We start from the raw sequence: 22,433 nt of genomic DNA, 5'->3' as shown, positions 1-22,433 counted from the left end.
AGCAAAGGGGGAAAACAAGTCTTATTTCTTCCATAGCTTCATTGACTGAATGTTGCTGAAGGGGCTTTCTTGTCTCTGCTGCTGGATTACAATAAAGCTCAAGCATTTGTTTTATCAGTGACTGCAATCTGAAAGCTTCCTGTACGGTTTAAGCAGGTAACTTCTTTTCTTTCTAAAGAGGCAATGAGGACAATGTGGTATTCAGTGCAAAAATGAGAATCTAACTTAATTTGTTGCTTTAGCTGCTAGCTAGCACCTCACAGAGCTTTGATACCATGGCAAAATAAGTATTTATTACTTTGCAGGTCTCACATTAAATAGCATGGTGTAAAATGACAATGTCAAACCAAGTTAAAGATCTGCTTCATTATGAGAGATTTCCCTGCAATAATCCTATATATTATACTTCTGTAGTCACTGTAGAAATTATCATGGGGACTACGCTGCACAAATGACTGCTTCTTCAACATCATCATTACTGAATCTTTGCTCCCTCATAAAAATTCCTCTGTGATTCAAAGATAATCTTTTTTTTGTTGCCTGTCTTATTTATCAGCATAACTGAGCAACAACAGTGCTGCCCTTCTGAAGAGAAGGAAGGTCTGGAAGAGACTTGCTTTTTGTAAGGGCGGGATTAATGTACTTGTTGGAGAAGCGGGGAAAAAGCCAAGGGGGGCTGGGCTGAGAGAAGCTGTCATGCCTGATGTTATCTGGAGTTGAGCTTGGGTCATAGATAACTGGAAAGGGCTGGTGCTCTTGGTGGCACTGGTAAATTGTGAGGAGCTCCTGAAATGTTCAACATTAGTATGCTGGATTGGTCTGTTCTCTGACCCCTGGTCTCTGGGTAAATACAGTTCTGGGTCTAGGTTATATTTGGGACAGAAATATTTTATATAGGATATAAAATACAGGAAACATGGGAACAAATAAATCAGCATGTATATGACTTTTCCAGAACAAGGTCTTACCCCAGGCACGTCTAGACTCTCAAGCAGATTGCACATGAGAAAAGAGCAGAAGATCTGGGCTTGAGGACCTGGGCTCTGGGCCATCGGCCTGTTGTGTCACCTTGGCTGCTTCCCCTTTTGGTACCGTAGGTAATTACATACTGACCTCTTCTGTGTAAAACAGAGAGATTTACTGATGGGCTGTCTGTGGAAGATACAGTGCTCCCAGGCCGTTTTTCTGGGAACTGTGCCTAGCTTTTGTTTAATTTTTGCCCAATCCCAAGCACCTTGATCAGAGGATAGGAGTATGAGAAATTAATAAGGTAAACATGTTCACAGTTGGAAACAATCCTTATCTGTATCTTTTTCTCCTCCATTCTGCTCCTTTTGAATTTGATCCAATGTTTGACTTAACACTGGATTTCCTGCCTTTTATAGCTCTCGCTCAGAGCTTTAATAATATTTGATCTTTCTCTCTCTCTCTCTGAAACTTTACTATCCAGGACATGTATATTTCAGTTTTATGAATCTTCAGGGAGGCCTCATTTACTGACTCTGCTTGAATGACCTTGGAGAATAATTATTTTTTTTTTTCTCCCACTGCCCCTGCAACCACCTTTCAGGCATAAAATATTAATGGTTTATACTGGAGACAGAAGTGTTTTAATAGAAAGGTGCAAAAGGGGTTCCCATAAGACAACGGGGGACTTACTGGAACGTGCTGCCTTCAGCACGTGGATTATACCAAAGCTGTATCTGCAGTTATATGTGGATGTCGATGCATTTGCACGTTGCTGCTGCTGCTAACTGTGGCTCTTGCCATAGCTCTGCCATGCTTTTGTTGCAGTTGTATAGATACAGCATTGCATGTACTTCTAATGATGATACACTGCTGCTGAAGTATTTTTCCATTAAATTTTCAAACTAAATGACGTGCCAGATCTTTGCAGGGAGTATGTGGCTGAAAAGCTGAGTCCTGGCCCTGTAAGTCCCAGAGCCTTGTCTAACTGTGAAAGCATCTTCTTGCAGGTCCCAAGGACCACGCAGAGGAGCGCATGAAATGCAGAGCAGGTCTGACCCCGGAGCGGGTAACTTGTTGTATTCAGTAACGGCTTATGATATGGTGCTTGGCTAAGATCAGTGTCATTTCTGTTAAATACTGAACAAATAAGCCCTTGATTTGAAGACAGTTAAATGGTTTCTTTGGGGAACATGGGGGCAGACCAGCTGTGTCCTCTGTCACCTCTGTGCGTCTCCCTGATACTGTGGTTTCCCTACAATGGAAGTTGGAGGTGGGGGGATCACGCAGTCCAGTGCCCATAGTCGTGTCTAGAGGAAGTTGCAGTTGGCTCAGTGGGAAGGAGATAAAGATACTCACTTCTTTGCCAGCTTCAGCGGTTTTGAGTTGGCTGTGGTATGGAATATCTTTATCCCTTCCAGACTTAAGACAGAAAATAACACAAAATCGTCACACAACACAGCCCTCTCTGGATGTTCTCCTCCTGCCTTAAGCATGCAGCAAAACAAACACATCTTTATTCCATCTTTTACAGCAAAGTTGGTCTTGTACATCTGTTAACTGAGATGGCACAGTACCGCTGTCTTACAATAAGCCTGCCATGTGCTTTGTGTTGAAGATGGTAAGACTGAGCTCTGAAATACTGGTTACTAATGGACCTGCTTTCATTTGATCTCCTTATACTGCCTGATTTCAAGGACAATGTTATTCTGAACTATTTTTTTTTTGCTAGTATTCAGAGGAAGGTAGTTTTACGTGGTTTCACATCTGAGCACAGGGGCTTGTAGCTGTCAGATAGAGAGTTAATTATTTCTAAAGCTTAAGTTTTGTCAGCTTAAGTTTAGCACAGAAGTAATTTTTGTGGTTAAGTAAGCTATTCCAGGAGGCTAATGTCTAAGGACAAACCTTCAGTGGTGCTATCAGAAAGGAGCAGGCAGAGTTTGGTTTGTGTGCACTGCAGTGTTCATTGTGATAGGGAAGCTTAGGTCCTGATGGACAGAAGTGGCTGTCGGGTAGGTGCTGGAGGTTATTCTTAGGGAGGTTTCTTCCTCTCTTTCCACTATTACTTCTGGCACAAGAGCATTCTTAGGGAAGAGGGCGTGGAAGCTACTTTTTTCCTTAATGGGAAGGGTTCTGCTCATTTTTTCTGAATGAAAGTTTGAGCAAATATGCAGGGGTTTGGTGGGAGCAATGCAGCAATATGACAAAATGGAGCAGCAGCTTTGGAGATGTCCTGGAGTCTACCTCATCTATCTACCAAAGTACCTTTCACAACGAAAAATTTCAGGACAGCCTTTTCCCTTTATATCTAGAATCTGTCCGTATTCAGAAATTGGAGAGTTTAATTTAAAAAAAAAAAAAAAAAAAAAAGAAAGAAAGAAAGAAAATATCCCGATTTCCAGCAAACCTCTTCAAGCTTTACAGACAGATTTTTCAGACATTGTTGTATTGTTTGCTAATGGGATATATATAATTTTCCAGCAGCTGTCGCATGTGGAGGGAATGCCAGTTCTGAATAAATATAAGATTGGAAACAAATTCCCAGAAAGGCAGCTAACAAGGTCTGGAAAAGAAAATTGCCATGGAGATGAATGTAAAAGATGATGAAGGCAGACACAGTCACTATATAAACGTGCGTGGCTATACCAAGGAGGAAGGGAAACTACTTTCTCTTGGTAGTAGCTGAAGGTTAGAACAAGAAACTATTCCATACCTGTCATGGTAATTCTTAAGCAATGGAGGAGGCTGCTAAACGACCATGTTGAATCACTGTCAAATAGAGACGTTCAAGAGAGAAAAGGGTTGTGTGCTACTTTGAAGGAGGCTAAGGATGCTAGCTCTACTTTCTAGCCTTGGCCTGTGATCCTGTGGTGCTGAGTATAAATGAGGGACAGGTTTTGATCTGCAATTCAAAATTATGAGATGCAGCTGATTTACATGATGGAGCAGACTCCAGCCTGCTCTTGGCCAGCTCTGCGTGATAAAACCTCATTTTTGTCTCTTGTAAAACACACTTGCAACATAAATCTATAATCTGGTCAAAAACCTGCTGAAGCTGATGGAAATACTGCCTTAGAATGTATTATTTGGTCAAATTGTATATCAGGTCTAGGTATATTGCAGAAGAGACCTTGGGGTTAGACTGAGTAAGAATCCATGGTTTAACGTTAGCTCTGAAGTTGTGGCACTTGGTGGTGGGTGATGATGCAAAATGTTAGAAGCAGCTGAGAGCTGTGCCGTGTTTCAGGAAGCCGCTGCACTTGGTGCTCTCTGTAGAGAGGACGCAAGAAGGCCCTTGCTTAAAGAATTTAGAGCAGGTTTGAGGCTGGAGTTCAGGGACAAAGTGGCTCGTGTTGTTTTGGCTTAAAGCCATTGTGCAGCTTTTCTTCAGTTTTGGACTTCATGCTAAATTAATACCTACAGTAAATAAGCAGATGGTTCCACTAAGCTCTTTTCAATAGAAATTCTAGTCTTACTGTCACCCTACTGCAATTGCAAGTTACAAAGTAAAACAGTCTTGACCGTGATAGTTCAAAATAGATCTATCTGCTAAAAAGATGGGAAATGAGATTGCTTTATGTAAATACCCAGAAGTACAGAAGAGGTGGTCCCAGTTCCATCTTTCTGTATGCTTTCTATAACAAGGCAGCGCTTTTTCGTGGTCTAAGCAAGAGCCAGGAACTCACAACACTGTGAAAGAGTTGAGCGCTGTGTAAGCAATCTATGTAGGCTGTAACTTTTGGCCAGGAGGGATGTTGCCATCATTCCAGGTCCATGTACACTTCAAAATGTTCAAAATAAAAATAAAGAAAACGTTCAGCCTCTTTCTGAGTTGATGGGGGGGGAAGAGAACATACTGTTCGCGAACCTGGATGGTGCTGCTGTCCTCAATCAGTGCCCCTTTCTGGAGGAACTAGTGGAAACCATCAGGGGAATGAGCTGCTGGGGACACACTGGCACCCAGGGGTCATTCATCACTTGATTAGTTCAGACTTTTGCCTGCAGGCAGCAACCATTAGACCTGGCTTACACCTTTCTCTGGGGGCTTTGCCACCTCACCTTATTACACAACCCATCAGTTCCCTTCATCTTTAAAAGGGAGACAGAAGTACTGTGCCTATAAAGATGTAGTTCAGCCTTTGGTATGTTTGTGTGCCATTGTTTATGATCAGCATGAAGTTGCAGTCTTAAGTAGAAACTCTGGTAACATTCACACCCCACCGTGCTGAATGTGAAGCCACAAAAGAAGTCTTTGCCTCAGAGAACTCGCAGTTTCTGATTTCTTGCTTCTTGAGGCTGCTTTGCATTTTGTTGTAATTTCTGCAGCCATGACTGCTGTAATTTTAGCATGTCTTCATGGAGCTGTCAGTAATCTAAGCTTCAGTTTCCAAATCTTGTTTTCTCCTAGTTTCTGTAACTTTTCTGTGCTGTAGAAGAGCCTTTGTAGAAACTAGAGAAATAAATGAAAACGAGACAGGAAAGTAGTCTTCAGAGATGGCATATGGGCTGGTTTGGTGACAGCCGATGACACCTGACTCACTATGGTGTCTGATAAATGACTTGTGGCTGAAATTCTGAATATGGTGGTAGACCTTGTAGGCATCCTTTGGGACTTCAGAGAGATCACTGTGTTTTGCGTGTGACTGCCTCCTTTCTGCCTCTTTTCTAAAGGTACTTTTGCTTCCAAGAGCCTGAAAGGTTATCAGAGCAGGCTTGGATATGTACCTTTTTTGTTCTTGAATGCCTAACTAATGCTTGATAAAAGCATACCTGCAAGTAAAATGCATGGTAAAGAGGGCCAGGCTGTAAGGGCAGAGTCCATAGGAGAAAACAGGATAGTCATGAACTTCTGTTTGGTCTGAATGTGGTTGAGCTTCAGTCTAGACTCCAGTTGTCACTTAAGCTTAGCATCTTCCATTATTAATGTGACATTGTAAAGCTAGGCAGTGGAAAGTGGTATCAGTTCAGTGAGCTTTGTGTATTTAAAAACAAAGGTGAGGTGACCTGATTGTGCACCGGTTCCCAAAGGAAGCAACTTTTGTCGCTGGTGAGCTGGAAAACTGGGAGGCTGAAATTCAGATAGTCTCTCAGCTTCTTGGTCTCAGTCTACAGAATTTTGTGGGCTGAATGTTGTAAAAAACATGCCCTATGGCTTTCCAGCCTAATCTGTCAATAAAGAGTCCAAGTTTAGTAGAACTTATGTGCATTGTTAGACTGACAAATATGTGAGTATGTCTGCATGCAGTGATGGAAATGGTTGTTATTTATCTAGTAATAAATACAGTCGCTCTTGTTATCAACACATCTAACTGCCTGCACTGAGAAAAAACAATCTCTGTAGCAGTGATAGTAAGGCAGAAAGGGTTTAGAGGAAATTCTAATAAAGCTGTAGCAGATTTCTTTGGGGGATTTGCAATGCAGCATTAGTAAGCTTCAATTGCATTAGCTATTCCTCTGTTGTGTTGAATTAGTGTTTGTTTTCTCCTGAATAGAATAAATGTAATCATGTTTGTTACCTTTTTTTTTGGTATGACTGGAGCCAAATGCAATTTCCATAGTAAAAGTATTATGGTAACTACTTTCATGTAATACAACACACCCATTTCAACAATATGGTCTCCTTTTTCAGTGCTGCCCATTTCAGTTGATGGAGCTGTGCTCTTGCAGTCATGCTTTTCTGAGCCGTAAAGAAATGCATTTGTTCTGTCGGCCAACTGCCTTCTGCTCAGCCAGTCTGCAGGGAGGGTGGGTTGTGTTAAGGGCCCTTTTACTTTGGGGGTGTGTGTCTTTCTCTTCCCATTTGCACGAAGTCTATGACATCTACCTGTAGGCAGTACTGTTCCACTGACATGAGTATTGTACAGGAGGAAGAACCTTTTTTCCTTAATAGCTTTCGATGGTGACCCACCCCTGGAGGGTCCACAGCAACAAAGAGTGGGAATTTTTCATGCCTCTGTGGTATGGCTCTCCCAGCCCTGATGTGCAGAAGAAAACCTCTGTTCTGGAATTTGTCCCTTGGTTTAGCCTGTGGCAGGGCACAGGAATCCCCCTCTCCTCCAGACTGGGTCACTGGATATGTCTCTTCTGAAAGATTTTAGGATTATCCAGACATCTTCAGCTTCAAAGTTTAAGCCTTATGTGTGACCTCAGTAACATTTTGTAGTTGAAGCTATAATGTGACTTTAGCTGCATTACAGTGAAGACTTGAGACAAGCTTTCTGTTCTTGGCCAACTTGAGTGCTTTACAGTTACCTTTATGCACAATCTGCGTTTCTCTCGTTGCTGCAGCAAGTGGCGTGTAAAGTTACATCCTCAAGTTGGAGAGGATTTTAGTCTAAAAGAGAAAATCTAAATCCTATTAATGCCTTGAAAGCAAAGTATTTGCCTGCAAGATGAGCCCTTTGCTTTTTTTATATCTACCATGTGCATGCATACTGCATATGTGTATACTGGTATGCCATACCCTGTCTATATACATGAAATGTGAGAAGCCAGTTATCTGTAGTGGGTGGGGACGTGCATAAATAACTGCTATATTTAATAGGAATTCCTCTGAGACCGTTTTACCTGTTGAATTGCTCTGTTGTGACAGTTTCAGAAATGCAACTAACGAATCACTTATTTCATTAAAGTGACCATAATTAATCTAGCATAGAGATCCGAGAGAATGCAGACTAATGGGAGACTGAAATAATTTTGAAACATTTCATAGGTTAAGGAAAGCAGCAGAGAAATTAGATTGTCAGATCCCCTGTACAGTGTAAATTAGTTTGGCTTTCTCTCCAGTGGAGCTACATTGCCTTGAATCAGACAAGCATTTGGTTTACACTCCTTTAAAGATGAGCTGGGGAAATGTCACTTAAAAAGTGGAGAAATAAGAGCTTCAGTGTAAAGGTTCCTGCAGAAAAAAGGTATCGATTTGGTTTTAGCCAGCAAATTTATCTGGGAGCAGGCAGTAATTAAAGTTGACGTCAATGACTGAAGTTTTGCTGCTGCATGGAAATGCTTTCATCTTTCGATGGAATGCAAAAAAAAAAGAAGAAGAAAAAGGAAGGAAAAAGGAGTAAGCAAGCTGTGAGTGATGAATTAATCAGATTTCCCTTCCAGCACCAGATTCTGGAAGGAGTAAAGGCACGTATCACTATAACTGGAAGTCTTTGGGAGTGATTTGTTGCTCTTAGAGCTAAAGCTGAATTCTGTTGTTAAAAGATCAGCGTAGCTCCATTGAGAGAAAACAAGAAGGTGGCAGAGGGTTTGAGGCCAAAAGTGCTGTGACCTAGTTACACCAAGAGAGGGATTTACCCTTAAGCTGCGTCCAGGAACTAAGACCGAGGGGAAATCCAAATTGTAAGAATTCTTTCATTTTCAGTACTACAGTCTTGAGTCAGTAACAGTGGCATTTGCTGGACCAGATTGATTTTGAGCAGACCTCTCAAATTATGTCACTTCCAGTAATCAGACCAGACTGGTCTGGTGTCACCTGGTTCACTGGAGTTTGTAGGGTCATAGTGTGTCTGAACATGCCAAGAAGTTTTCCACGCTTCCATTTCTAAAACTGCCTCTTCTCTTCAGCAAATTTTCCTTCCTTTTGGAAAAGGAGGAGCGTGCTGCCTCTCTTGCAGAAAACACCTTCTTTAAATCTGGCCCTGGGGTTGAGATGGCTGGTGAGCCCCACTGTGGGTCTTAAAAACGTGCTGATGGAGGAAAGGACTTGGAAGCCTTGAAGGTGGTATGTACTTCGTTTGATGACAAGACACAAGCAAGCCTGACTGGTCCAAGAAGTTCATTGTTTACAGGCTGTTTTTCACAGGGTGCTCCGTAGTCAGGAGTCCCTGAGGATTTAAATGTCAACAGTCTGACACTTGCAAAGACATGGGGTGATGTGGGAAGCTGATCTCCCACTGCATTTTCTGAGTGTCTTTTCAGCTTGTGTGACTGTGTTTCTGAAACAGACTTAAGATGCAGGTGTGTTCTTTCCATCCCCACAGCATTTAGCAAGCAACAATAACTTGATCTTGTTATTCATTTTCCTTGTAAAAGTCCATTGTGATGGGATGTCTCTTGTGACTGAAAAATGAGGTCTAAAGGTGCTTAAGTATACTTTGTTGAAGAGAGTAGACATGCTCAAATAAGATGTTCAGAATTAATGGTACAGCTCTCATGATAATTTGAGTAGAGGTTTGGATGAAAAGTTAAAAATACAGGTGAAGTGAATAATAATACACAGGGATATGAAGAGCTTCTGCAATGTGTCCCATAGTTGTACTGAAGGGAAAATTAATCTCTGAATAATCAGAATGCTTCAGTGTAATAAAGACTGTGAGGAAATGGAAGTCTCTGTCAAGTCTGATGTGGTAGATCTGCAAAGTGGTGCTGGGGCTTAGGCTGGCATCAGTTCTGTACCCTTAACAATTTTGGTTAAACTGTGCATCTGCAGCCCTGAATTTCAGCAGTTTGTGTATGTTTTTCTCTTGTTCTGCTGAGGCTCCAGGAATGCATGCTCTTCTCTTTAAATCTCCTATTGACTGCGACTGTCAGGTAGCATTAAGCTTTCTGTGACTGCTTTATCCCGCCATGGAAATGCTGCTGAGACCTCACCGCTGCCTCCTTGCAGCCAGCCCCATTCACTAAAGTGGGTCTCATTTTGGGCTAGTCTTAAAATACAGCCACAGCAGGAAAAGGTGAAGCCGTGCTCTGGGAAGGTCCAATATCAGATAGGTTCACCCTAAATGTTAGTGTTGGAGACTCCAGGAGTGTCTGTCACAGAATGGCCGATATTACTGATTACCGGCAGGCCTGTTGTTACAGACATGCATGTGCCAGGGGGATGTAAAAAGGGAGATTAAATACAGAGATGCCTTGTACTCTGCTGCTCAGAAATCCTAGCTGGGAACTGAGAAGCCTGGTGCGTGGTGTTCTAGGAGCATAGAGCAAAAGGCTGCTCTTGAGTCCTTTTTGGTAAAGCATGAACAGCGCAGCAATGCTGCGGTTTTCTTGCAAGTGCTTGTGAGTGGACATGCCCACACAAACCAAGGATTCATGGTCCCCTGACAAATCTAGCCAAGACCAGTTGCTGTAAAAGAAAGTCCGTTAAAGTCTTTATTATAGGGTAATGAGGTTGTTGGAAAATGCAACACATTGAAATTCAAGACAGCCCTTGTGCAAGGGGAGGTGCTGCAGAATTGCTGTTGAATTTGCAGTTAGCCAAGTGAAAGGAGGAGGGTATGCAGCGTATGCACGTGCGGGCTGGCAGCTCCCATGGTCTCTGCTCTGATTGCTGGCCTGCCACGAGGTGTGTCCCAGGTGTCCTTGGGTGGGATCCTGAACAGTCAGAGGCATTAATTCCAGGTATCTCTGAAATGCAGAGGTTTGGGATTGTACGTACTTGGGAAAGGGGAGACATGGAGCCCGTCAGACTGAATTCAACCCATTGCGAGTTGTGTATTGCTCCTGCCTGACACAAGCTGTGGCTGAGTCAAAGTCCCAAGAAGGTCTCAGAGGTGCCAGTTATTAAATGTCCGCTCAGGAGAGTTTTTTTCTGAATCTTAAAAGCTCAGAATGCAACTCCCTGTCCTGAGCAAGTACTGGTGTGACCTTGCAAGTGTCACCTCCACTTTGAGAAGCTCAGCTTGCTCTCTGTTAAAAGATAAACCAAAACAAGAAGGGAGGGGGCAGCCCCAGTGATATTCCTTTGTCTTTTCTTTATTTGTGCTTGCTGAAGCTGGTGTTTGACTACACCCTGATTCTGGACAGCAGCAGGGCATGTGTGTGCCTTCAGGTTCATGCTTAAATCCATTATCTCAAAGTAACACACCTGAGATAATGCGATTTCAAGTGGAGTTCTTACCTTTAGTTGTGACCTGTGACTCCACGCTCTCCTGCAGTCAGTTTGTAAAGCATCCACATGACGAATTGCTCATTGTGTTTGGGTTCTTTAAGAAGTACTGCGGTCAAATTCTTGCTAATCAAATTTCAGGGTGGTTAAAATTGGATCTTCTGTCTGCAAATATCTCCTTCCACTATTCTAGTGCTTCTAGCTCACTTTCTGACATTTTATTGATTTTTTTTTTTCCTTCCTTTCTCTCCATGTGGAACCAAATTAAAGCAGGAATTGGGATTGTAAATAGATAATGGTGCGTGAATGCAGATTAATCAGTGCCATCTATGTACAGTAATACTAATTGTGCCAAGGGAGGAATGGCTGAGTGAGTGGTATAAATATTTAATGCATGAATCCAATGTGAAATACAAGAGCAAGAAAAGAAATAAAGAAAATAGTTGAGAAATCCACACTTCACTTCTTTCACACAAAAGAGGAGTTTTGATACCATTAACCTTTCTGTATTATGCAATAAAGGAATAGGAGGAGCTGCGTTTAATGCAGAGGCTTCAGTTTCGCTCGAGGAAAAAAATGTCTTAATGCTCCGGTTGAAAAGTATTTGGGACAAAACCAGTTGTTTGGGATGCATTTTTCACGGGCCGTCTAAACTTGCAGACGTTGTTCAGGGCTGGGGCCTGGAGACAGGGTGAGGATTCAGAGCCGTAGTGGGAAAAGATTGAGGGGAGGAGTCGAATTCTGCTAGTGCTGAGGGTGTTTCTGAGCAAGAGGAGCGGACTCACAACTACCTGCTGGGGAAGGAACTGGTTAAGGACCATGTTGGGAGCTACAGCCGAATGGCTATCTGTGTGGTTTGGGTTCCTTGGGTGGGTTGGCTTGTTTACATGGAAGTTGAGATGGTCAGAAAGGTCAAAAAATCTAGTACCTGGTACAGCAGAAGGGAACCTTCACATAGTGCACCAGGCTGGTTTCCACAGCACATAAATTTACTTGGAAACAGGTAAAAGCACCTGGCGTGCTCGTATTTCTCTCCAGCTGTCTTAAAACTTGCAATCACATGAATTCTTGTCCTCTGTGTATGTTTGGCCTCTCCTAATGTAGTACTCTCTGCCATGTTGATATAACAAACAGCTGGACTTGCATCCTGATCAGAAATGTATGTAAATAAACTGTTCTACTGACCTCATTCAACTGCAAAATGACCCAGCTGCCCCTGGAGCAGTTTGTTTTCATTCAGAGAAGAGCTAAGATTAAACTGGTTGTGTACCTTCAAAGCCTTCTGTCTGTGTGGGAGCAGGACGGGAGCTTGCTCTTCCCAATGTTCCGGAGCGTTTCCCTGTGGAGATGGCCATGGGGAGGCGAGCTTGCTGTCCTCAAAGCTCCCCGCGTGTGTGCTGGAAACGTAGCTTCTTATGTCTCTATATCACAAAAGACCGTGGTGTGAAAAGCTAAAATCTGTTCTCTGTCCACTATGTGTAGGATGAGCTTAAATTTTGGGAGAAGATGAGTCTGGCTTAGACATCAAGGAAAAAAATAATTTTAAAATTGTCGCTACCGAAGAGTTTTTCTGAGGCTGTTAAATGCTGTTCAGGCAATTACAAAGAGTTCCTATATTTTCTAAGCACTGATTTCTGTGCAGGTTGCTTGACATTACTGTTGAAGATACTTGAAACTTTATCAAATTTATTCAGTATCTTACAGGGCCTGAACTCTTGGGCATCTTCTAACAGGTTATTTCTTGTGCAAAGTGTTCAGTGTGGTTCAAACGGTAACTTTTGCTTTCAAGGGCCTCTCACGGGTAGAGCACAAGCCAGAGCATCCGAAAGTGTGGCTCCTGTGGGACTAGCCTGAAGACGTGGGTGAAATAACATTCAGAGAAAGGTGTTCTCTCAATTCCCAGTCACCAGGCCAGGGAGATGGAGGAAAGAGCCCGTTTCTCACCCAACTGTGCTGGCCCCAGTGTCCTCTCTGGTCGTCTCCAGACTTGAAAAGGCAAAGCTGTGGAAATGAAATTTTTGGGTGGAAGCTCAGTTCATCTCTTTTTCCAAGTGACTCCAGGATTAAAGAGATGCTTAATATAAAATGGGTACCGAATTCCCATCAGTGAGTAACGATTATTGATTTTACTTAAAAAAAACCCAGTTCTTACATTGCTACTTAGTCATTCCAAAGCCTCAGATTTCAGTTAACGTGTTGCCTTATTCAGGAAGCTGAATATTTAATGAAGTGATTCATAGCTTCTAGTGATGGCAGCAAGAAAGGGGAGGAGGGGGGAAATGGACATACAGAGGCTTGAAAAGTTTTGCAGATTGCTAATAGACTTATTTAAAAACAAAAAAAAAAAAAAAAGGAGAAAAAAAAAAATGAAAGAAAAGTCTGGAATATTGAAAAATCCAGTGGCAGGCATCCAAAATAGAAGGGCTTTTATTTACATGACTCACTGGACTATTAGAATTTCAGTCATTTGTTGGGCTAATGGTAGGTGCTGAAAATTCAGAGCACATAATGTAGTACAAAAGTATTCTGGGGAATGTGGAAAGGAGCTTGAGCTTCTTTTAATTAGCTCTGTGCGTTTCTGAGTCTGTAATGTAGCTCCTCCTTAAAGACAGCAAGGCAGTGTTGGGTTTATAAAGAAAAATAATGTGACCTTGAGGAGCTGGCGGTACAGACTGTGTACTCTGTGTCACAGCGCAGTCAGCATCCTCTCAGAGCCTTTATCATCTGCCTTTTTGTCTTAGGCTGCTGTCACTCTGCCTGCAGGTTTAGCAGTGCTAATTGGTGCTGCCTGGCGTTATCCCTGTGCACAGACGGGTCGGTAGTAGCTCCTGCAGGAGACTTGGGGTGTTTCTCTGTTTTTTGTGATTGCTGTTGACTCTTGCCTGCTGAGCATCCTTCCCATTTCATTTGAGATTCATCAACAGCAGCCAGGGCATTTGCATTCAAAGACCATGCCGTTGCTTCAGTTCAACTGTGTTTATCTGTAATTAAATATTCCATTATCAATTAACCATTAATGCTTCCTAATGATTATTTTAAACCTGTGGGAGCCTTATGGCAAGAAGCTAGTAGTTAACTGCAGGTGAGCATGATGTTTTCCATTAAATGCCTGGCTCTAGCCGTGTTATTTCTTACCCATCAGAACATTTCTGCCCCTGACCCATCTAGTCTGGTGTTGGGCAAATATGCATTTTGGAGGGAAGGAACCCTTCATCCTGCAGACTTGGTGCTGGCAGCTGGGGAAGATGAGTTGGAAGACCGGGATGCTTTTTCTGGTTGTGTGAGGTGGCCTGCCTGCTGGCTGAATCCTGTGAAACAGGAGAAGGTGCAGCTTTGGGATTGAAGCATGTACCTTCTAGCACATTCCCACCTTCGGCACTGAGGAAAGGCTGGCTGTGGTTTTTTTCTCCGTTGGGTGCTCCATGTGTGTAGGTTTACAACTGCCACGGGGCTGGGAGGAACAAACAGCATTTACAGATTAAATATTCCTTTTGCATTGTATAGAGATTTCCCTCCTTGGGATATATGAGAGGGCGTGGGGCCCAGTGCAGATACAGAGCCTGAAGTTAGATCTCTGCAAGCCGTAAGCTAATCAAGAAGTAAGGCCTTTATTTTCCTGAACTAAATTCTATTCTATTGACTGGGATCAATTTAAAAACCAAAACAAACCCCAGCTCCAAACCCCATACTTCCACATGTTGCGGGGTGCATTTCCGTGTATTTGTCCCAGTGATTTCATTAGGATTCCTGACACTCTGCTGGGACATTTTGATGTAGCCTGGGCTCTGTGAAAAGGGAAGCAGCTTCTTCCTCTGTGCCATCGCTGTTGGTGCATCTGAGCTATTCCTTCAGTGCGAAGATCTGAGTTGGGTGCCGATGACCAGCAGGACCTGGCATCTAAACTAGCTCTAAATACTGCAGCCTGGCGTTAGCAACGAGCTGCTTAACTTCAGAAGTAAAAGGGATAGGAAGATAAAAGGGAAAAAAAGGAGTCTCTTAGACTAGACCCTAGAGAATATAGCTGCCTTGTGTACTGAGAGTTTGAGCAGTGATGTATATGGAAATGAGGACCTGATAGTGACTCCTTGGCTGATTTAGGCCTTTCAGAAAGCTGTCAGTGTCTTAAGCAAATGACATATGGTGCTGATGAAAATTTCCATGCAGGAAATTCAGGGAACCATTTTCCTTCACCCTAAATCTTCTGTATTTCTTCATAGCGCCACAAAGTGGGTGCAAAGCCCTGTTGTTATGATTGATTATTTTTCTCTACTGCTTTTTTGCCTTCAGTAATTATTTATGCTATTGCAAAGCTAGCAAGAAGTGCAATCCATTAATTTTTTAATTGATTTTCAAAGTGTTAATTCACTCAGCTGGTAGAATTCTGGCTCTTCATGTCTTGTGGAATCCTTGGAAGTCAATAGCGAACTAGTCACATACCTAAAATGAAGTGTATGTGTGAGTAGATTACTGGTCTGCAGGCTACTGAACCCAGTTCCCAAAAGCATATGCATATTAAAAAAAAAAAAAAAAAAAAGGACGGGGGACAGGAAAGTGAAATTCTGCCTCATTCAGGCAGGTTAATTTTATTGTTCTATAGTTTTTATATCGGGCAATTGAATTACTTGTCTCTCCACAGTTATGAAAGTAAAATCTGGCTCTGCATGCCTAAAGATTATTTATGAGAAGTTTGACTATTGATTCAGAATGAAAAATAAAATAGCCTTTGGGGGTAAGAGTATTAAGTTCAAACACGTTGTCATAACAACCAGGCATAGTAACTTTCTCAGAATTGGTTTTAGGCATCCCATGTTTGATCTCAGCCCCAAATATGTTTGAATTTAGTTATTTGAAAAAGTTTCAAATTAAATTGGTTCAGCTGTCTTTGAGATATCCAAGGATGGCAGAATGCTATATAGAATCCATTTTTATAACACTTTGTATTTCAAAAGGGTCTGCAAAATTGAGGTGAAAATAATCAATAGAGAAATGATCAGGAACAATCTTAAACAATTTTATAGCGTAAAGAGTGTTTTCAGTTGTGCTTCATAATTATGCAAAATTCAGCCACAAGATAATACAAGGTTTAAAGTCTGTACTGTAGGTGGCAGAGATGCATTAGTTATGCAGCATAATCATTCCTGCTATTTCATTAACAAGTCGAGCAGGATTACCTTGCAGTTCATCTACCATTAATAAATGCGCCGCCAAGTACCATCGTGGCTCCCTACTTTGGAGGGGAGCCTTTCTTTGCCTTAGAAAAATGTAAGTTCACCTTCAGAGGTGTTAGTTGAGTGGAGGACTTTTAAAATATTTTCTGGGCTATCTGTTTTGGTGTTGAAAATGTGTAGTGATAAAATCTGAAGTGTCCTTTTGAATGGAATGGATTTCCAGGATCCTTTTACCTTCATCTGAAAAAGCATAGGTATTGGAATGCCAATAAGTGACAGGCTATGATTAAATAGTTAAATGGGCTTTCATTAACAATAATAGGATTCCATAATAGCTTTTGTCATGGTAGTGTTGTTCTCCTTACTGTGGTTAATGTTACCATTACATACCTCAACTCAAGAGTGCTGTGACTTAGGTAAACATTGTTCTGGACTGAGACCTGGCATGTGACAACTCAGCCAAGAATTATGATCTGGAGTTTAATAAAGCAAACAGCATAATACTTTTTAAAAAATAATTTTAAAAAAAAAAGTATACAGGGGTATGAAGGGAAAAGTTGCTGTAAAAAAAGCCACGTAATGGGCTGTGAAGCTTTCCACCTCATGTTTGGTGAATATGTTTTTCTTCAGGTTGGGATAGATTGTAAATCATTGCTGCTTGCTGGCTCTTTCCAGTTAAAAAAACCCAGTTCTTGCAATCCTTTCTCTTCTTCAGTTAAAATAAGCATACTTTTAGCAGGGTTAATCAAATATGAAGACAGAAACTGAATAAGCTTGAGAGTCAAGCTCATCTTGCATACTTTAGGTGTAGCATGTCCCCTGAGATGATAAGATACAAGAGGCAATAGAGCCACGAGGCCCTTACTCTGGGGAAACACGCAGAGCTCCTCTAGTTCAGAGCTGTTCTGTACCTTCCACTCATCTCTGCAGTGCAGGAGAAGACTGGAGCCTCTAGGCTCTGCAGCTGGACCCGTTTCATTAGTCTGGTACCACAGACATTTTGAGTACCCAGCTCAGCCCCCCATCTCTTCTGCCTTAGAAGGAATGGAAACGCCTGTAATTACAAATGTGTGACCATCGGATGAGAAGACGAGCAAATCCATCCATAAAAACAACCATGGGGTGTATGGGGTGCTTTCTTTGAGCATATGGCACTCATTCAGGATTTCCTGTATTCACATAGGAGGAGGATTGCCTGGAAGGACAGGTGTTTGGGGTATAATTCACAACTGTAGTAACATTTGGCTCTTATTGGTTGGTTTCTTGCAGGTTTACTGGAATGAATTTGCCTGCCCCGGTTATCAGCAGTAAAAATTGGCTGCGGCTTCACTTCACATCAGATGGCAACCACAGGCAGAAGGGGTTCAGTGCCCAATATCAAGGTAAATGCTTACTTCCCTGTCTCACTATTCACAGTGTGTGTTTAGCCAAACTTTTTTTCCCTAGGAATATGCAGCTAACTTCCTGCATGATGCTTCTGCATCCTGTTAACAGTTTTCCAGCTGGGTGTCCAGGCGTTGTTGTGTGAAGAGCTACTGTCGCCAATTGGGAGTACAAACATGTGAGAGCTATAGGAAAATTGATTTGCACTGTATGATTCGTTAGTAGATGTCCCTTTACCTGCGGTTTTTCAGAACATGCTGCATGGGATATGGAGACACAGCCAGGGTGCCACCCGGCGAGGGGCACTCTGGAGTCCCACAGAGACCATGTCTGCCTTTACACTCTGCTCAAGTGAGACCTGACTGGGCCTGTTTTAAATGAGGTGTGAACTGTTCTGTATGTACTGGCCATCCCAAGAGGATGGGTTTCAGGATTGGGATCTTAAGATGCTGTTGAGGGAGAGGAAAAGCTTTGGCACACGAGTCAAGCAGAGAAAAGACCCTGTTTGTAGGCAGCTGTGGCTAACTGGAGTTCAGTGAACCCTGTTTGGGACCAAATGGTCACTAAAAGAGCTGAGTTTGAGTGGATTGTTAGAACCATTGTGTCTCTGAGGACTTTGAAGGACTTTGTGGGTGCAGTGGTGCATTACTTCAGGCAGCTGGCTCTGGGGGCAGGATCAGGGAGGGGGAAAGTGAAGCAGGGAAGGAGTGGGAATGATGTCCAGCTCCTCATCCACGCTCCAGAGGTTTGAGTCAGTGTAGTTCAGCAGCTTTCCTCAAAAGGAGGAAGCAGGACTTTGAGAAAAAGTATTGTAGCCCTGGAGTAACAGGAACAAAGTGAAAGGGAGAGGAGTTTCCTTTGGTAAATCTGCAAACTTGCCCTGTTTGTTGGCTCCCTGTTTGTTTAGCCTTAGCAATGTTGTCATGGCCTCAACACGGGCTTTGCTTTATGAATCACCATTGTTATTTAACTTTCCTTGCTTTTCTTTAACATATACATTACTTTAAATTATAAGAAAAAACCCTTTTTTTTTCCTGTGTAATATAACTGACTGCATGCAGCTGATAGCTTTTGATCTGACATTTTCCCTTGCTGTCATGATTGCTGCTTTCTATTAAAACACCTGTCTGAATCATCCTTTTTTCTTAAATAGAAAAGTAAGGATTAATGTTATAATTTCCTCTGATTAGATAAATGTCAGGGGGTTCTAATCTAGCACACTCCTTTGAAACTGTTTTGTTAGATGTAATGAACTGTGCTTTTGTATATTGAGCATTTAAAAGATGAACTTAAAAATGTACTCTTGAAATGGCATTGCAGCAGGACCTCTGTCTAGCTGGCAGAGTGAATCTGACACTTGCTCTTCACACATTTGGTGGTTTTTGTGGAGTTTGTCAGGTTCTCTCCATCTGTTAGGAAAGATTTCAATACTAGAACAAAACAAGAAACAAAGCACAAAAAAAAGCAGGGATAAAGGCAAGATTTTTGCGGTCAATGGAATTTGTGTCTGTAGAACATTAAAGATGCCGATGCAACTTCAAAAAAATCAGTGTAACCCTTTTCAGAGGAACATGATCTTGTTTGAACATGAATATTTTAACGTGGATAAATAAATAAATACATACAAAATAGGGTATGTAATGCCATGGAAAGTAGAGCAACTAAAATGTGTTTTTCAGCAGTAGAGATGGTAGCAGATCCCAGGATTGTCCAAGAGAAGGAGGAGAGGTTTAGGATGAATCTAAATTGTTATCTGTTTTCTGAAGACACGTACATATGTCATTTATTAATAGTCTATATCCTCTGAGAGAGAATCTGGCTTTGCTGATAATCTATAAGAAAGCAATTTCCCTTCCAGCTTGTTTAACACTGATACTTAGTTTTAGCAGAACACCTTCTGTGTGTTCCATTTCAGCCCTTTCTAATCCGTGCCCTAGGTTGGAAATCTCTTTATGAATGTAAAAGCAAGGTTAGGTATGATTGGCCTGTATGCAGGTTTTCTTTACGTTGAATACAGTATATTTATTCCTTTCCAGAAAGAGTTAAAATGTTTTTCTGTTTCCTTTTCCTTTTTGTGTGAGATGAATCTTATATTCCTGCAAATACTTTTTTTCCCTACATCCTGTAAAAGCAAATAAAAGGGACTCTATCGATCTTTTTTGCCTCTTCTCACTCCTTCTGCACTCCTTCCCAAAAAGGTGCTGTGTCCCTGCGGGTGGTAAGAAAATAAGCCAGATAGGCGACAGCACAGGGGTTAGAAGCCAGGTACCCCCTGTCATCCCCTGCATCAGCACAGCGATTTGTGCTGTAAATGAGGTAACGAAAAAGCTGCTGAATTTAAAATGAGGCTAAACAGAGCTAAATAATGCTCTGGATGGTGTAGTCCATCTCACCACGTATTTTATTATGTAAGTTGGTTCCCAAATTGCTTTTCAGCTGATTGTTACCAACACATAATTGCATCTGTTATTGATCTCCCCGCCCCGTTCCCTTCTCCTGCTGTCCTCCACCCTCAGGGGAAAGATAAATGTGGGCAAGTTTCAGCCCGTAGCACGGTGCAGAATACCAGCAGACCTGTTGACTTTAATAATGGTCGATGAACTATCTATTGCACATACTGCACCACATAAATAGCCTTTAAGGATGTGCATCTGTCTAGAAGTACATATGCTTAATTTTTGACAGATCTGCCAATCTCTGTCTTGGAGCACACCTTTGGGCTGCAAAGGGGTTATGGCTTATGCTGTGCAACCTGTTGAGTCTCCTGGGCAATCCAGAGAAACAGGCAGAGACAGGAAATTTCTCATGTTTATTAAACTTCTTTGTTAAAATTCTGATTCCTAAAGAACCACTGCTTAGGCTAGCTGATGGAGGGCATGAATGAGGAGTTTCAAAATGATTGCGTTTGAGGGTGTTTCTCTTCACCTCCAACTTGAGTAAGGAGCCCTGTAAGCAACCTGCCGGAGTATCCCAGATGATACTAAAACACCCCAGCAGGAGGAAAAGAGATTCAGGGAAGCCTGTGTTTAATAGCAGTCCCCTAGCAAGGGGAACAGAAGTTCATGCAATAGATTTTTGCTGAAATGCTTTTCCAAATTAAAAATAAATAAATGTCTCTTCAAATTCTCATTTAGAGCAACATGAAACGCTTTAAAAGAAACACCGGGACTGCCTGCTTGCTGGAAAAGCTTTGTAATGTCATCTTTCAAATTTGACAGGACACTGAGTATTCCATTAGATCTATCAGATGTGTGTGAGCAGCAAAACCCTCCAGAAAACAGGAATTTCTGTTCATCCAATTATCGTGACATAGTCCTTTGTAGTACTGTTCCACATTCAACTTCATAAGCAAAATAGATTTTTATAGACCAAATTTTTGAGGGCATAGAGTAGAAGTGTTCTCATTTATTTATTTATTAAGAAAGCAAGTGTTATTGTATTTTGACTTGTTCTAATCTAAATTGAGTAATTTGTAAAGCTTGACTTTCATCATGATGTCTCCATGTCACAAACAAAATGAAGGATTAAGAGGGGAGTATATAGTGATCTCTCTTTATCAATTATTGTTCAAAGGGACGTGATGCAATTAGGGGAGTAGATACTTCATGGGTAATGCAGTTTAGTCTCTGTGTTTTAGGATTAGTCCTTAGTAATGAACGTCTGGTTTCTGCTGCTTGTTTTCATTATGGTTGAGTGTTGGAGCTAGGCTGTCCATTAGCCACAAATGTGGAGTAGGGCCCTGTCTGTTAGCTGGATTCTGGAAGGCAGGAATGAGTGTGGGTGAACCTTTGTTATTTAGTGTGTCCTTTTAAAAAAGTGCAATTGTGTGCAAGACCCAGATGTGTTGGAGTTGTGAACTCTCCGTACGGATTGCCTGCTGCTGGACTTGGGGATGTTCAGCAGCCCTGTGAAATCAACGCAAGTTGCTGTAGTTCAGCAGCCAGCGTGCCCGGATGAGAAGAGCTGACCCTACTAGGGATGCATCATCCCGTCTGCTGTGTTGGCATCAGTGCTATGGGTACGCTGGTGACTGGAAAGCTTTGCTTGTCCTTTAAGGCTACAGGCTTACTTTGCCATGCAGACATCAACAGACCTGTGCTTTTCTATGTGTGGCTAGGAGAAAAATTCACTGGTAATTGTATCAAGTAACTTGCAAGGGAAGTTGCAGAGAATATAAAAATGGAAATTATTTTCATAAAGCTGCTCTCTTACTGATGGTGCCCTGAAGCACTTTACAGAGCAATGAATTAGATACTGCAAAGTCATGAGCCATTGTACATCCTGCAGTAGCTCAAATTTAGCCTTAGATGCTTGGGCTTGACTGTGTTTTATTGACTGGGAGGGAATATCGGCTGTGACTGTGAGGTTATCCCCGTACTTGCTTGGAAAGTGCCAGAGAATCATTAACGGCAGCATTATGGAGGGTCAGCAGAACAGGACCTCCTCAGCGCTTTGTCCCGGTGACAGCCTGAGTGCTGCACCGCAGCGTCAGCAAGCGGCCGGAGAGCCCAGCCCTGGCGCTGTGCCGCCCCGTGTGCGGGTGGCAGCTCCTCCAAGCAGCACCTCCACGTCCTGCCGAGGACCCGGTGGGGCAGCTGCGAGAGCGGGGCTGCTCCCATGCGCGGAGGGGGTTTAGCTTCCCCCACTGGAAGGGCAGGTAGGTGGGTGCAGCTGAGCTGGTGGGGCTTCACCCAGAATGTCGTGGTAGATGCGACTCCCTCTGTTACACTGCCAGAAGGCTGTGGAGCGCCTGTGAGAAGGACCCTGTCAACTCTTCCCGCTCCCCGTCTGGTGCAGCCCTGAGCCAGAGCACGGCCAAAATGATGCTGGCTGCCGGTCATGAGGCGCAGGCAAGAGGGCCCGTGAGCTGGCCCCGTAACCCCCTGCTCTAATGTGTCACTCTTCTAGATGAGGCAGAAACAGGTTCCAGACTCGCCCAGAAATTTTAGCTTCTGTAGCTCCATGTCCTTTCTTTGGTCCCCTGATACAGTGCATTTGTTAAAAACCTTGAGGTCAGACTACAAGTAGCCCAGGATTATCATACTGTGACCTGGAGGAATATGTGGCTGTTCGGGGCAGTC

At 42.6% G+C, this 22,433-nt stretch overlaps 1 protein-coding gene across 1 annotated transcript in view; it reads left to right on the top strand.

The window, feature by feature from the left end:
- CSMD2 (CUB and Sushi multiple domains 2) overlaps window positions 1-22,433 on the top strand; it is a 298,000-nt gene that overhangs the window by 114,592 nt on the left and 160,975 nt on the right. The window contains exon 6 of the mRNA XM_086480279.1: window positions 17,239-17,351. Within this exon, the coding sequence (XP_086336405.1) occupies window positions 17,239-17,351 (113 nt within the window). The remainder of the gene's footprint in view (window positions 1-17,238; window positions 17,352-22,433) is intronic.

The sequence above is a fragment of the Leptosomus discolor genome, chromosome Z (assembly GCF_034619465.1).
Source record: "Leptosomus discolor isolate bLepDis1 chromosome Z, bLepDis1.hap2, whole genome shotgun sequence".
In the NCBI taxonomy this organism is placed as follows: Eukaryota; Metazoa; Chordata; class Aves; order Leptosomiformes; family Leptosomidae; genus Leptosomus; species Leptosomus discolor.
The sequence above is the reverse complement of the archived record's forward strand: the minus strand, read 5'-3'. Positions and strand labels throughout refer to the sequence as shown.